The sequence below is a fragment of the Anastrepha ludens genome, chromosome 3, assembly GCF_028408465.1.
Source record: "Anastrepha ludens isolate Willacy chromosome 3, idAnaLude1.1, whole genome shotgun sequence".
Lineage (NCBI taxonomy): Eukaryota > Metazoa > Arthropoda > Insecta > Diptera > Tephritidae > Anastrepha > Anastrepha ludens.
Window position 1 is genome coordinate 111,394,675 of NC_071499.1, and position 15,288 is coordinate 111,409,962.

At 38.7% G+C, this 15,288-nt stretch overlaps 1 protein-coding gene across 1 annotated transcript; it reads right to left on the reverse strand.

Annotated features, from left to right (window-relative positions):
- Positions 1 to 5,151: 5,151 nt before the first annotated feature.
- On the reverse strand, positions 5,152 to 15,020 carry LOC128857669 (hornerin-like). The gene is made up of 5 exons (XM_054093415.1): positions 14,981 to 15,020; positions 11,627 to 14,910; positions 8,135 to 8,199; positions 6,785 to 8,033; positions 5,152 to 5,220 (listed from the first exon to the last, which is right to left on the reverse strand). The coding sequence occupies exons 1-5, from the start codon at positions 15,018 to 15,020 to the stop codon at positions 5,152 to 5,154; spliced, it is 4,707 nt and encodes a 1,568-aa protein (XP_053949390.1).
- Positions 15,021 to 15,288: the final 268 nt, after the last annotated feature.

Here is a 15,288-nt window from a genome sequence, read left to right on the forward strand (position 1 = left end):
CTGAAGATTCAGATTCTGCTCCATCTTGTTGTCCTTCAGCATCTGATTCTGATTCTTTATATTCTACAGTTGAAGATCCAGTTTCTACTCCAATTAGTTCAGCTTGCGCATATGATTCGGTTTCTTTATATCCTACAGTTGTAGATCCAGGTTCTGCTTCATGTTGTTCTCCTTTCGCATATGAATCGGATTCTTTATATTCTAGAGCTGGAGATTCAGGTTCTGCTCCATTTGGATCAGCTTGCGCATATGAATCGGTTTCTTTATATCCTACAGCTGAAGATTCAGATTCCACTCCATCTTGTTGCCCTTCAGCATCTGATTCTGATTCTTTATATTCTACAGTTGAAGATCCAGTTTCTACTCCAATTAGTTCAGCTTGTGCATATGATTCGGTTTCTTTATATCCTACAGTTGTAGATCCAGGTTCTGCTCCATTTGGATCAGCTTGCGCATATGATTCGGTTTCTTTATATCCTACAGCTGAAGATTCAGGTTCTGCTTCATCTTGTTCTCCTTCCGCATCTGATTCTGATTCTTTATATTCTACAGTTGAGGATCCAGTTTCTACTCCAATTAGTTCAGCTTGCGCATATGATTCGGTTTCTTTATATCCTACAGTTGTAGATCCAGGTTCTGCTTCATGCTGTTCTCCTTTCGCATATGATTCGGTTTCTTTATATCCTACAGCTGAAGATTCAGGTTCTGCTCCATCTTGTTCTCCTTCCGCATCTGATTCTGATTCTTTATATTCTACAGTTGAAGATCCAGTTTCTACTCCAATTAGTTCAGCTTGCGCATATGATTCGGTTTCTTTATATCCTACAGTTGTAGATCCAGGTTCTGCTCCATCTTGTTGTCCTTCAGCATCTGATTCTGATTCTTTATATTCTACAGTTGAAGATCCAGTTTCTACTCCAATTAGTTCAGCTTGCGCATATGATTCGGTTTCTTTATATCCTACAGCTGAAGATTCAGGTTCTACTTCATGTTGTTCTCCTTTCGCATATGATTCTGATTCTTTATATCCTACAGTTGAAGATCCAGGTTCTGCTCCGTTTGGTTCAGCTTGCGCATATATTTCTCCTTTCGCATATGATTCGGTTTCTTTATATTCTACGGCTGGAGATTCAGATTCTGATCCATGTTTTTCTGCTTGCGAATATGATTCGGATTCTCTATATTGTACAGCTGGATATTCAGGATTTACTCCATAATGTTCTCCTTGTGCATATGATAGGGTTTCTTGATATTGTGAAGCTGGATATATAGCTTTTACACCATAGTGCGCTCCTTTCGCATATGTTTCGGATTCTTTGTAGTCTACAGCTGGAGATTTTGATTCTGGTCCATGTTTTTCTGCTTGCGAATATGATTCGGATTCTCTATATTGTACAGCTGGATATTCAGGATTTACTCCATAATGTTCTCCTTGTGCATATGATAGGGTTTCTTGATATTCTGAAGCTGGATATATAGCTTTTACACCATATTGCGCGGCTTGCGCATATGTTTCGGATTCTTTGTAGTCTACAGCTGGAGATTTAGATTCTGATCCATGTTTTTCTGCTTGCGAATATGATTCGGATTCTCTATATTGTACAGCTGGATATTCAGGATTTACTCCATAATGTTCTCCTTGTGCATATGAGAGGGTTTCTTGATATTGTGAGGCTGGATATATAGCTTTTACACCATATTGCGCTCCTTGCGCATATGTTTCGGATTCTTTGTAGTCTACAGCTGGACATTTAGATTCGGATCCATGTTTTTCTGCTTGCGAATATGATTCGGATTCTCTATATTGTACAGCTGGATATTCAGGATTTACTCCATAATGTTCTCCTTGTGCATATGAGAGGGTTTCTTGATATTGTGAAGCTGGATATATAGCTTTTACACCATATTGCGCTCCTTGTGCATATGTTTCGGATTCTTTGTATTCAGCAGTTGGAGATTTAGATTCTGATCCATGTTTTTCAGCATCTGATTCTGATTCTTTATATTCTACAGTTGAAGATTCAGTTTCTACTCCAATTAGTTCAGCTTGCGCATATGATTCGGTTTCTTTATATCCTTCAGTTGTAGATCCAGGTTCTGCTCCATTTGGATCAGCTTGCGCATATGAATCGGTTTCTTTATATTCTAGAGCTGGAGATTCAGATTCTGCTCCATCTTGTTCTCCTTCCGCATCTGATTCTGATTCTTTATATCCTACAGTTGAAGATCCAGTTTCTACTCCAATTAGTTCAGCTTGCGCATATGATTCGGTTTCTTTATATCCTACAGTTGTAGATCCAGGTTCTGCTTCATGTTGTTCCCCTTTCGCATATGAATCGGATTCTTTATATTCTAGAGCTGGAGATTCAGATTCTGCTCCATCTTGTTCTCCTTCCGCATCTGATTCTGATTCTGATTCTTTATATCCTACAGCTGAAGATTCAGGTTCTGCTCCATCTTGTTCTCCTTCCGCATCTGATTCTGGTTCTTTATATCCTACAGTTGAAGATCCAGGTTCTGCTCCAATTAGTTCAGCTTGCGCATATGATTCGGTTTCTTTATATCCTACAGCTGAAGATTCAGGTTCTGCTTCATGTTGTTCTCCTTTCGCATATGATTCTGATTCTTTATATCCTACAGTTGAAGATCCAGGTTCTGCTCCGTTTGGTTCAGCTTGCGCATATATTTCTCCTTTCGCATATGATTCGGTTTCTTTATATTCTACGGCTGGAGATTCAGATTCTGATCCATGTTTTTCTGCTTGCGAATATGATTCGGATTCTCTATATTGTACAGCTGGATATTCAGGATTTACTCCATAATGTTCTCCTTGTGCATATGAGAGGGTTTCTTGATATTGTGAGGCTGGATATATAGCTTTTACACCATATTGCGCTCCTTGCGCATATGTTTCGGATTCTTTGTATTCAGCAGCTGGAGATTCAGATTCTGATCCATGTTTTTCTGCTTGCGAATATGATTCGGATTCTCTATATTGTACAGCTGGATATTCAGGATTTACTCCATAATGTTCTCCTTGTGCATATGATAGGGTTTCTTGATATTGTGAAGCTGGATATATAGCTTTTACACCATATTGCGCTCCTTGCGCATATGTTTCGGATTCTTTGTAGTCTACAGCTGGAGATTTAGATTCTGATCCATGTTTTTCTGCTTGCGAATATGATTCGGATTCTCTATATTGTACAGCTGGATATTCAGGATTTACTCCATAATGTTCTCCTTGTGCATATGATAGGGTTTCTTGATATTGTGAAGCTGGATATATAGCTTTTACACCATATTGCGCTCCTTGCGCATATGTTTCGGATTCTTTGTATTCAGCAGTTGGAGATTTAGATTCTGATCCATGTTTTTCAGCATCTGATTCTGATTCTTTATATTCTACAGTTGAAGATCCAGTTTCTACTCCAATTAGTTCAGCTTGCGCATATGATTCGGTTTCTTTATATGCTACAGTTGTAGATCCAGGTTCTGCTCCATTTGGATCAGCTTGCGCATATGAATCGGTTTCTTTATATTCTAGAGCTGGAGATTCAGATTCTGCTCCATCTTGTTCTCCTTCCGCATCTGAATCTGATTCTTTATATCCTACAGTTGAAGATCCAGTTTCTACTCCAATTAGTTCAGCTTGCGCATATGATTCGGTTTCTTTATATCCTACAGTTGTAGATCCAGGTTCTGCTCCATTTGGATCAGCTTGCGCATATGAATCGGTTTCTTTATATCCTACAGCTGAAGATTCAGATTCCGCTCCATCTTGTTGTCCTTCAGCATCTGATTCTGATTCTCTATATTCTACAGTTGAAGATCCAGTTTCTACTCCAATTAGTTCAGCTTGTGCATATGATTCGGTTTCTTTATATCCTACAGTTGTAGATCCAGGTTCTGCTCCATTTGGATCAGCTTGCGCATATGAATCGGTTTCTTTATATCCTAAAGCTGAAGATTCAGATTCTGCTCCATCTTGTTGTCCTTCAGCATCTGATTCTGATTCTTTATATTCTACAGTTGAAGATCCAGGTTCTACTCCAATTAGTTCAGCTTGCGCATATGATTCGGTTTCTTTATATCCTACAGTTGTAGATCCAGGTTCTGCTCCATTTGGATCAGCTTGCGCATATGAATCGGTTTCTTTATATCCTAAAGCTGAAGATTCAGATTCTGCTCCATCTTGTTGTCCTTCAGCATCTGATTCTGATTCTCTATATTCTACAGTTGAAGATCCAGTTTCTACTCCAATTAGTTCAGCTTGTGCATATGATTCGGTTTCTTTATATCCTACAGTTGTAGATCCAGGTTCTGCTCCATTTGGATCAGCTTGCGCATATGAATCGGTTTCTTTATATCCTAAAGCTGAAGATTCAGATTCTGCTCCATCTTGTTGTCCTTCAGCATCTGATTCTGATTCTTTATATTCTACAGTTGAAGATCCAGTTTCTACTCCAATTAGTTCAGCTTGTGCATATGATTCGGTTTCTTTATATCCTACAGTTCTAGATCCAGGTTCTGCTCCATTTGGATCAGCTTGCGCATATGAATCGGTTTCTTTATATCCTACAGCTGAAAATTCAGATTCTGCACCATCTTGTTGTCCTTCAGCATCTGATTCTGATTCTTTATATTCTACAGTTGAAGATCGAGGTTCTACGCCAATTAGTTCAGCTTGCGCATATGATTCGGTTTCTTTATATCCTACAGTTGTAGATCCAGGTTCTGCTCCATTTGGATCAGCTTGCGCATATGAATCGGTTTCTTTATATCCTACAGCTGAAGATTCAGATTCTGCTCCATCTTTTTGTCCTTCCGCATCTGATTCTGATTCTTTATATTCTACAGTTGAAGATCCAGTTTCTACTCCAATTAGTTCAGCTTGCGCATATGAGTCGGTTTCTTTATATCCTACAGTTGTAGATCCAGGTTCTGCTTCATGTTGTTCTCCTTGCGCATATGTTTCGGATTTTTTGTAGTCTACAGCTGGAGATTTAGATTCTGATCCATGTTTTTCTGCTTGCGAATATGATTCGGATTCTCTATATTGTACAGCTGGATATTCAGGATTTACTCCATAATGTTCTCCTTGTGCATATGATAGGGTTTCTTGATATTGTGAAGCTGGATATATAGCTTTTACACCATATTGCGCTCCTTGCGCATATGTTTCGGATTCTTTGTATTCAGCAGTTGGAGATTTAGATTCTGATCCATGTTTTTCAGCATCTGATTCTGATTCTTTATATTCTACAGTTGAAGATCCAGTTTCTACTCCAATTAGTTCAGCTTGCGCATATGATTCGGTTTCTTTATATCCTACAGTTGTAGATCCAGGTTCTGCTCCATTTGGATCAGCTTGCGCATATGAATCGGTTTCTTTATATTCTAGAGCTGGAGATTCAGATTCTGCTCCATCTTGTTCTCCTTCCGCATCTGAATCTGATTCTTTATATCCTACAGTTGAAGATCCAGTTTCTACTCCAATTAGTTCAGCTTGCGCATATGATTCGGTTTCTTTATATCCTACAGTTGTAGATCCAGGTTCTGCTCCATTTGGATCAGCTTGCGCATATGAATCGGTTTCTTTATATCCTACAGCTGAAGATTCAGATTCCGCTCCATCTTGTTGTCCTTCAGCATCTGATTCTGATTCTCTATATTCTACAGTTGAAGATCCAGTTTCTACTCCAATTAGTTCAGCTTGTGCATATGATTCGGTTTCTTTATATCCTACAGTTGTAGATCCAGGTTCTGCTCCATTTGGATCAGCTTGCGCATATGAATCGGTTTCTTTATATCCTAAAGCTGAAGATTCAGATTCTGCTCCATCTTGTTGTCCTTCCGCATCTGATTCTGATTCTTTATATTCTACAGTTGAAGATCCAGTTTCTACTCCAATTAGTTCAGCTTGTGCATATGATTCGGTTTCTTTATATCCTAAAGCTGAAGATCTAGGTTCTGCTCCATCTTGTTCTCCTTCTGCATCTGATTCTGATTCTTCATATTCTAGAGCTGGAGATTCAGGTTCTGCTCCATTTGGATCAGCTTGCGCATATGAATCGGTTTCTTTATATCCTACAGCTGAAGATTCAGATTCCACTCCATCTTGTTGTCCTTCAGCATCTGATTCTGATTCTTTATATTCTACAGTTGAAGATCCAGTTTCTACTCCAATTAGTTCAGCTTGTGCATATGATTCGGTTTCTTTATATCCTAAAGCTGAAGATCTAGGTTCTGCTCCATCTTGTTCTCCTTCTGCATCTGATTCTGATTCTTCATATCCTACAGTTGAAGATCGAGGTTCTACTCCAATTAGTTCAGCTTGCGCATATGATTCGGTTTCTTTATATCCTACAGTTGTAGATCCAGGTTCTGCTCCATTTGGATCAGCTTGCGCATATGATTCGGTTTCTTTATATCCTACAGCTGAAGATTCAGGTTCTGCTTCATCTTGTTCTCCTTCCGCATATGATTCGGTTTCTTTATATCCTACAGCTGAAGATTCAGGTTCTGCTCCATCTTGTTCTCCTTCCGCATCTGATTCTGATTCTTTATATTCTACAGTTGAAGATCCAGTTTCTACTCCAATTAGTTCAGCTTGCGCATATGATTCGGTTTCTTTATATCCTACAGTTGTAGATCCAGGTTCTGCTCCATCTTGTTGTCCTTCAGCATCTGATTCTGATTCTTTATATTCTACAGTTGAAGATCCAGTTTCTACTCCAATTAGTTCAGCTTGCGCATATGATTCGGTTTCTTTATATCCTACAGCTGAAGATTCAGGTTCTACTTCATGTTGTTCTCCTTTCGCATATGATTCTGATTCTTTATATCCTACAGTTGAAGATCCAGGTTCTGCTCCGTTTGGTTCAGCTTGCGCATATATTTCTCCTTTCGCATATGATTCGGTTTCTTTATATTCTACGGCTGGAGATTTAGATTCTGATCCATGTTTTTCTGCTTGCGAATATGATTCGGATTCTCTATATTGTACAGCTGGATATTCAGGATTTACTCCATAATGTTCTCCTTGTGCATATGATAGGGTTTCTTGATATTGTGAAGCTGGATATATAGCTTTTACACCATATTGCGCTCCTTTCGCATATGTTTCGGATTCTTTGTAGTCTACAGCTGGAGATTTTGATTCTGATCCATGTTTTTCTGCTTGCGAATATGATTCGGATTCTCTATATTGTACAGCTGGATATTCAGGATTTACTCCATAATGTTCTCCTTGTGCATATGATAGGGTTTCTTGATATTCTGAAGCTGGATATATAGCTTTTACACCATATTGCGCGGCTTGCGCATATGTTTCGGATTCTTTGTAGTCTACAGCTGGAGATTCAGATTCTGATCCATGTTTTTCTGCTTGCGAATATGATTCGGATTCTCTATATTGTACAGCTGGATATTCAGGATTTACTCCATAATGTTCTCCTTGTGCATATGAGAGGGTTTCTTGATATTGTGAGGCTGGATATATAGCTTTTACACCATATTGCGCTCCTTGCGCATATGTTTCGGATTCTTTGTATTCAGCAGCTGGAGATTTAGGTTCTGATCCATGTTTTTCTGCTTGCGAATATGATTCGGATTCTCTATATTGTACAGCTGGATATTCAGGATTTACTCCATAATGTTCTCCTTGTGCATATGATAGGGTTTCTTGATATTGTGAAGCTGGATATATAGCTTTTACACCATATTGCGCTCCTTGCGCATATGTTTCGGATTCTTTGTAGTCTACAGCTGGAGATTTAGATTCTGATCCATGTTTTTCTGCTTGCGAATATGATTCGGATTCTCTATATTGTACAGCTGGATATTCAGGATTTACTCCATAATGTTCTCCTTGTGCATATGATAGGGTTTCTTGATATTGTGAAGCTGGATATATAGCTTTTACACCATATTGCGCTCCTTGCGCATATGTTTCGGATTCTTTGTAGTCTACAGCTGGAGATTTAGATTCTGATCCATGTTTTTCTGCTTGCGAATATGATTCGGATTCTCTATATTGTACAGCTGGATATTCAGGATTTACTCCATAATGTTCTCCTTGTGCATATGATAGGGTTTCTTGATATTGTGAAGCTGGATATATAGCTTTTACACCATATTGCGCTCCTTGCGCATATGTTTCGGATTCTTTGTATTCAGCAGTTGGAGATTTAGATTCTGATCCATGTTTTTCAGCATCTGATTCTGATTCTTTATATTCTACAGTTGAAGATCCAGTTTCTACTCCAATTAGTTCAGCTTGCGCATATGATTCGGTTTCTTTATATCCTACAGTTGTAGATCCAGGTTCTGCTCCATTTGGATCAGCTTGCGCATATGAATCGGTTTCTTTATATTCTAGAGCTGGAGATTCAGATTCTGCTCCATCTTGTTCTCCTTCCGCATCTGAATCTGATTCTTTATATCCTACAGTTGAAGATCCAGTTTCTACTCCAATTAGTTCAGCTTGCGCATATGATTCGGTTTCTTTATATCCTACAGTTGTAGATCCAGGTTCTGCTCCATTTGGATCAGCTTGCGCATATGAATCGGTTTCTTTATATCCTACAGCTGAAGATTCAGATTCCGCTCCATCTTGTTGTCCTTCAGCATCTGATTCTGATTCTCTATATTCTACAGTTGAAGATCCAGTTTCTACTCCAATTAGTTCAGCTTGTGCATATGATTCGGTTTCTTTATATCCTACAGTTGTAGATCCAGGTTCTGCTCCATTTGGATCAGCTTGCGCATATGAATCGGTTTCTTTATATCCTAAAGCTGAAGATTCAGATTCTGCTCCATCTTGTTGTCCTTCAGCATCTGATTCTGATTCTTTATATTCTACAGTTGAAGATCCAGTTTCTACTCCAATTAGTTCAGCTTGCGCATATGATTCGGTTTCTTTATATCCTACAGTTGTAGATCCAGGTTCTGCTTCATGTTGTTCTCCTTTCGCATATGAATCGGATTCTTTATATTCTAGAGCTGGAGATTCAGGTTCTGCTCCATTTGGATCAGCTTGCGCATATGAATCGGTTTCTTTATATCCTACAGCTGAAGATTCAGATTCCACTCCATCTTGTTGCCCTTCAGCATCTGATTCTGATTCTTTATATTCTACAGTTGAAGATCCAGTTTCTACTCCAATTAGTTCAGCTTGTGCATATGATTCGGTTTCTTTATATCCTACAGTTGTAGATCCAGGTTCTGCTCCATTTGGATCAGCTTGCGCATATGAATCGGTTTCTTTATAGCCTACAGCTGAAAATTCAGATTCTGCTCCATCTTGTTGTCCTTCAGCATCTGATTCTGATTCTTTATATTCTACAGTTGAAGATCGAGGTTCTACGCCAATTAGTTCAGCTTGCGCATATGATTCGGTTTCTTTATATCCTACAGTTGTAGATCCAGGTTCTGCTCCATTTGGATCAGCTTGCGCATATGAATCGGTTTCTTTATATCCTACAGCTGAAGATTCAGATTCTGCTCCATCTTTTTGTCCTTCCGCATCTGATTCTGATTCTTTATATTCTACAGTTGAAGATCCAGTTTCTACTCCAATTAGTTCAGCTTGCGCATATGAGTCGGTTTCTTTATATCCTACAGTTGTAGATCCAGGTTCTGCTCCATTGGGATCAGCTGGCGCATATGATTCGGTTTCTTTATATCCTACAGTTGTAGATCCAGGTTCTGCTTCATGCTGTTCTCCTTTCGCATATGAATCGGATTCTTTATATTCTAGAGCTGGAGATTCAGATTCTGCTCCATCTTGTTCTCCTTCCGCATCTGATTCTGATCCTTTATATCCTACAGCTGAAGATTCAGATTCTGCTCCATCTTGTTGTCCTTCAGCATCTGATTCTGATTCTTTATATTGTACAGTTGAAGATCCAGTTTCTACTCCAATTAGTTCAGCTTGCGCATATGATTCGGTTTCTTTATATCCTACAGTTGTAGATCCAGGTTCTGCTCCATCTTGTTGTCCTTCAGCATCTGATTCTGATTCTTTATATTCTACAGTTGAAGATCCAGTTTCTACTCCAATTAGTTCAGCTTGCGCATATGATTCGGTTTCTTTATATCCTACAGCGGAAGATTCAGGTTCTGCTTCATGCTGTTCTCCTTTCGCATATGATTCTGATTCTTTATATCCTACAGTTGAATATCGAGGTTCTCCTCCAATTAGTTCAGCTTGCGCATATGATTCTGTTTCTTTATATCCTACAGCTGAAGATTCAGATTCTGCTCCATCTTGTTGTCCTTCAGCATCTGATTCTGATTCTTTATATTCTGCAGTTGAAGATCCAGTTTCTACTCCAATTAGTTCAGCTTGCGCATATGATTCGGTTTCTTTATATCCTACAGCGGAAGATTCAGGTTCTGCTTCATGCTGTTCTCCTTTCGCATATGATTCTGATTCTTTATATCCTACAGTTGAATATCGAGGTTCTCCTCCAATTAGTTCAGCTTGCGCATATGATTCTGTTTCTTTATATCCTACAGCTGAAGATTCAGATTCTGCTCCATCTTGTTGTCCTTCAGCATCTGATTCTGATTCTTTATATTCTGCAGTTGAAGATCCAGTTTCTACTCCAATTAGTTCAGCTTGCGCATATGATTCGGTTTCTTTATATCCTACAGTTGTAGATCCAGGTTCTGCTCCAATTAGTTCAGCTTGCGCATATGATTCGGTTTCTTTATATCCTACAGCTGAAGATTCAGATTCTGCTCTATCTTGTTCTCCTTCCGCATCTGATACTGATTCTTTATATCCTACAGTTGAAGATCCAGGTTCTGCTCCATTTGGATCAGCTTGCGCATATGAATCCGTTTCTTTATATCCTACAGCTGGAAATTCAGATTCTGCTCCATCTTGTTCTCCTTCCGCATCTGATTCTGATTCTTTATATTCTACAGTTGAAGATCCAGTTTCTACTCCAATTAGTTCAGCTTGCGCATATGATTCGGTTTCTTTATATCCTACAGTTGTAGATCCAGGTTCTGCTCCATCTTGTTGTCCTTCAGCATCTGATTCTGATTCCTTATATTCTACAGTTAAAGATCCAGGCTCTGTTCCAATTAGTTCAGCTTGCGCATATGATTCGGTTTCTTTATATCCTACAGCTGAAGATTCAGATTCTGCTCCATCTTGTTGTCCTTCAGCATCCGATTCTGATTTTTTATATTCTACAGTTGAAGATCCAGGTTCTACTCCAATTAGTTCAGCTTGCGCATATGATTCGGTTTCTTTATATCCTACAGTTGTAGATCCAGGTTCTGCTCCATTTGGATCAGCTTGCGCATATGAATCGGTTTCTTTATATCCTACAGCTGGAAATTCAGATTCTGCTCCATCTTGTTCTCCTTCCGCATCTGATTCTGATTCTTTATATTCTACAGTTGAAGATCCAGTTTCTACTCCAATTAGTTCAGCTTGCGCATATGATTCGGTTTCTTTATATCCTACAGTTGTAGATCCAGGTTCTGCTCCATCTTGTTGTCCTTCAGCATCTGATTCTGATTCTTTATATTCTACAGTTGAAGATCCAGTTTCTACTCCAATTAGTTCAGCTTGCGCATATGATTCGGTTTCTTTATATCCTACAGCTGAAGATTCAGGTTCTGCTTCATGTTGTTCTCGTTTCGCATATGATTCTAATTCTTTATATCCTACAGTTGAAGATCCAGGTTCTGCTCCGTTTGGTTCAGCTTGCGCATATATTTCTCCTTTCGCATATGATTCGGTTTCATTATATTCTACGGCTGGAGATTCAGATTCTGATCCATGTTTTTCTGCTTGCGAATATGATTCGGATTCTCTATATTGTACAGCTGGATATTCAGGATTTACTCCATAATGTTCTCCTTGTGCATATGAGAGGGTTTCTGGATATATAGCTTTTACACCATATTGCGCTCCTTGCGCATATGTTTCGGATTCTTTGTAGTGTACGGCTGGAGATTTAGATTCTGATCCATATTTTTCTGCTTGCGAATATGATTCGGATTCTCTATATTGTACAGTTGGATATTCAGGATTTACTCCATAATGTTCTCCTTGTGCATATGAGAGGGTTTCTTGATATTGTGAAGCTGGATATATAGCTTTTACACCATATTGCGCTCCTTGCGCATATATTTCGGATTCTTTGTAGTGTACGGCTGGAGATTTAGATTCTGATCCATGATTTTCTGCTTGCGAATATGATTCGGATTCTCTATATTGTACAGCTGGATATTCAGGATTTACTCCATAATGTTCTCCTTGTGCATATGAGAGGGTTTCTTGATATTGATAGGCTGGATATATAGCTTTTACACCATATTGCGCTCCTTGCGCATATGTTTCGGATTCTTTGTATTCAGCAGCTGGAGATTTAGGTTCTGATCCATGTTTTTCTGCTTGCGAATATGATTCGGATTCTCTATATTGTACAGCTGGATATTCAGAATTTACTCCATAATGTTCTCCTTGTGCATATGAGAGGGTTTCTTGATATTGTGAGGCTGGATATATAGCTTTTACACCATATTGCGCTCCTTGCGCATATGTTTCGGATTCTTTGTATTCAGCAGCTGGAGATTTAGATTCTGATCCATGTTTTTCTGCTTGCGAATATGATTCGGATTCTCTATATTGTACAGCTGGATATTCAGGAATTACTCCATAATGTTGTCCTTGTGCATATGAGAGGGTTTCTTGATATTGTGAGGCTGGATATATAGCTTTTACACCATATTGCGCTCCTTGCGCATATGTTTCGGATTCTTTGTATTCAGCAGCTGGAGATTTAGGTTCTGATCCATGTTTTTCTGCTTGCGAATATGATTCGGATTCTCTATATTGTACAGCTGGATATTCAGGATTTACTCCATAATGTTCTCCTTGTGCATATGAGAGGGTTTCTTGATATTGTGAGGCTGGATATATAGCTTTTACACCATATTGCGCTCCTTGCGCATATGTTTCGGATTCTTTGTATTCAGCAGCTGGAGATTTAGATTCTGATCCATGTTTTTCTGCTTGCGAATTTGATTCGGATTCTCTATATTGTACAGCTGGATATTCAGGATTTACTCCATAATGTTCTCCTTGTGCATATGAGAGGGTTTCTTGATATTGTGAGGCTGGATATATAGCTTTTACACCATATTGCGCTCCTTGCGCATATGTTTCGGATTCTTTGTATTCAGCAGCTGGAGATTTAGATTCTGATCCATGTTTTTCTGCTTGCGAATTTGATTCGGATTCTCTATATTGTACAGCTGGATATTCAGTATTTACTCCATAATGTTCTCCTTGTGCATATGAGAGGGTTTCTTGATATTGTGAGGCTGGATATATAGCTTTTACACCATATTGCGCTCCTTGCGCATATGTTTCGGATTCTTTGTATTCAGCAGCTGGAGATTTAGGTTCTGATCCATGTTTTTCTGCTTGCGAATATGATTCGGATTCTCTATATTGTACAGCTGGATATTCAGGATTTACTCCATAATGTTCTCCTTGTGCATATGAGAGGGTTTCTTGATATTGTGAGGCTGGATATATAGCTTTTACACCATATTGCGCTCCTTGCGCATATGTTTCGGATTCTTTGTATTCAGCAGCTGGAGATTTAGATTCTGATCCATGTTTTTCTGCTTGCGAATTTGATTCGGATTCTCTATATTGTACAGCTGGATATTCAGGATTTACTCCATAATGTTCTCCTTGTGCATATGAGAGGGTTTCTTGATATTGTGAGGCTGGATATATAGCTTTTACACCATATTGCGCTCCTTGCGCATATGTTTCGGATTCTTTGTATTCAGCAGCTGGAGATTTAGATTCTGATCCATGTTTTTCTGCTTGCGAATTTGATTCGGATTCTCTATATTGTACAGCTGGATATTCAGTATTTACTCCATAATGTTCTCCTTGTGCATATGAGAGGGTTTCTTGATATTGTGAGGCTGGATATATAGCTTTTACACCATATTGCGCTCCTTGCGCATATGTTTCGGATTCTTTGTATTCAGCAGCTGGAGATTTAGATTCTGATCCATGTTTTTCTGCTTGCGAATATGATTCGGATTCTCTATATTGTACAGATGGATATCCAGGATTCAGTGCATAATGTTCTCCTTTCGCATATGATTCGGTTTCTTTATATTCTAAGGCTGGAGATTGAGATTCTGATCCATGTTTTTCTGCTTGCGAATATGATTCGGATTCTCTATATTGTACAGCTGGATATCCAGTATTTACTCCATAATGTTCTCCTTGTGCATATGATAGGGTTTCTTGATGTACTGCAGCTGGATATACATATACAACTCCATATTGCCCTCCTTGCGCATATGGTTCGTGGACTTTATATTGTACGGGTGGAGATCCAGATTGTGAATAAGATTTAGATTCTTTATATTCTACAACTGGAGAATATACTGCTCTAGATTGTTCTCCTTGTGCAGGTTTTACTCCGTATTGTATATCTACCACATATGATTTTGGTTTTTTGCGTTCTAATCTATTAGATTCGGATGGGGATTCTTTACATTTTTCAACTGGAGATTGAGATACTCCATATTGTATATCTAGCGCATATGATTTCGGGTGTTTGCGTCCTACCCCTGTAGATATAGGTTGTACTCCATGTTTTGGTGCTTCTAAGTGTGATGCGGGGCGTTTTTGTTCTACCCCTTTAGATTCGGATTGCACTCCATATTTTAATGCTATCACATACGGTTTGGGTTTTTTACGTTCTACTGCGGTTAATCCAAGTTGTACTGCATGTTGCTCTGCTACCACATATGGTTCGCAATCTTTGTATTCTAATGGTGGAGCTAAAGCTGGTGGCTTAGGTAATCCATTGGACTTATGTAATTCGCTGATTAAGAGGATTACTGTGAATGAAAGATCATATAAATATCAATTGTAACAATTCTAAGTAATCGTATACGTTTCGAAACTTACCTCCAATTAGTAAGGGCAGACAGCGACATTTTTTCAACATTTTTTTAAAACCTATTTCTAAAACATGACTTAGAAATGTCTAATAAGTTTCGACCGTTAGCGGTTTATATAGGAGACCCGCAAAAGCCAGCAAAGCAATTATTTTTATCTTAAAACATGTCACATAAAATCTACGCGCATAGGAGCTCACACACGCATTCGTTTAAAACCAATTTTTATAGTTAAAGTGTAATTATCTTGTTATAGGTATATCGCGACTTGCTTCTGACGCAAAGTTGTTTTTATACCCGCACACTTATGTCCAAAGG

Coding starts and splice junctions, on each gene's coding strand:
- LOC128857669 (XM_054093415.1), bottom strand. CDS start 15,020: ATGTTGAAAAAATGTCGCTGTCTGCCCTTACTAATTGGAG. Junction 8,200..11,626: donor CAGAACCTGAATCTTCAGCT/GTAGGATATAAA, acceptor AACATGGATCAG/AATCTAAATCTCCAACTGCT. Junction 5,221..6,784: donor TAGAACCTGAATCTTCAGCT/GTAGGATATAAA, acceptor AACATGGATCAG/AATCTAAATCTCCAACTGCT.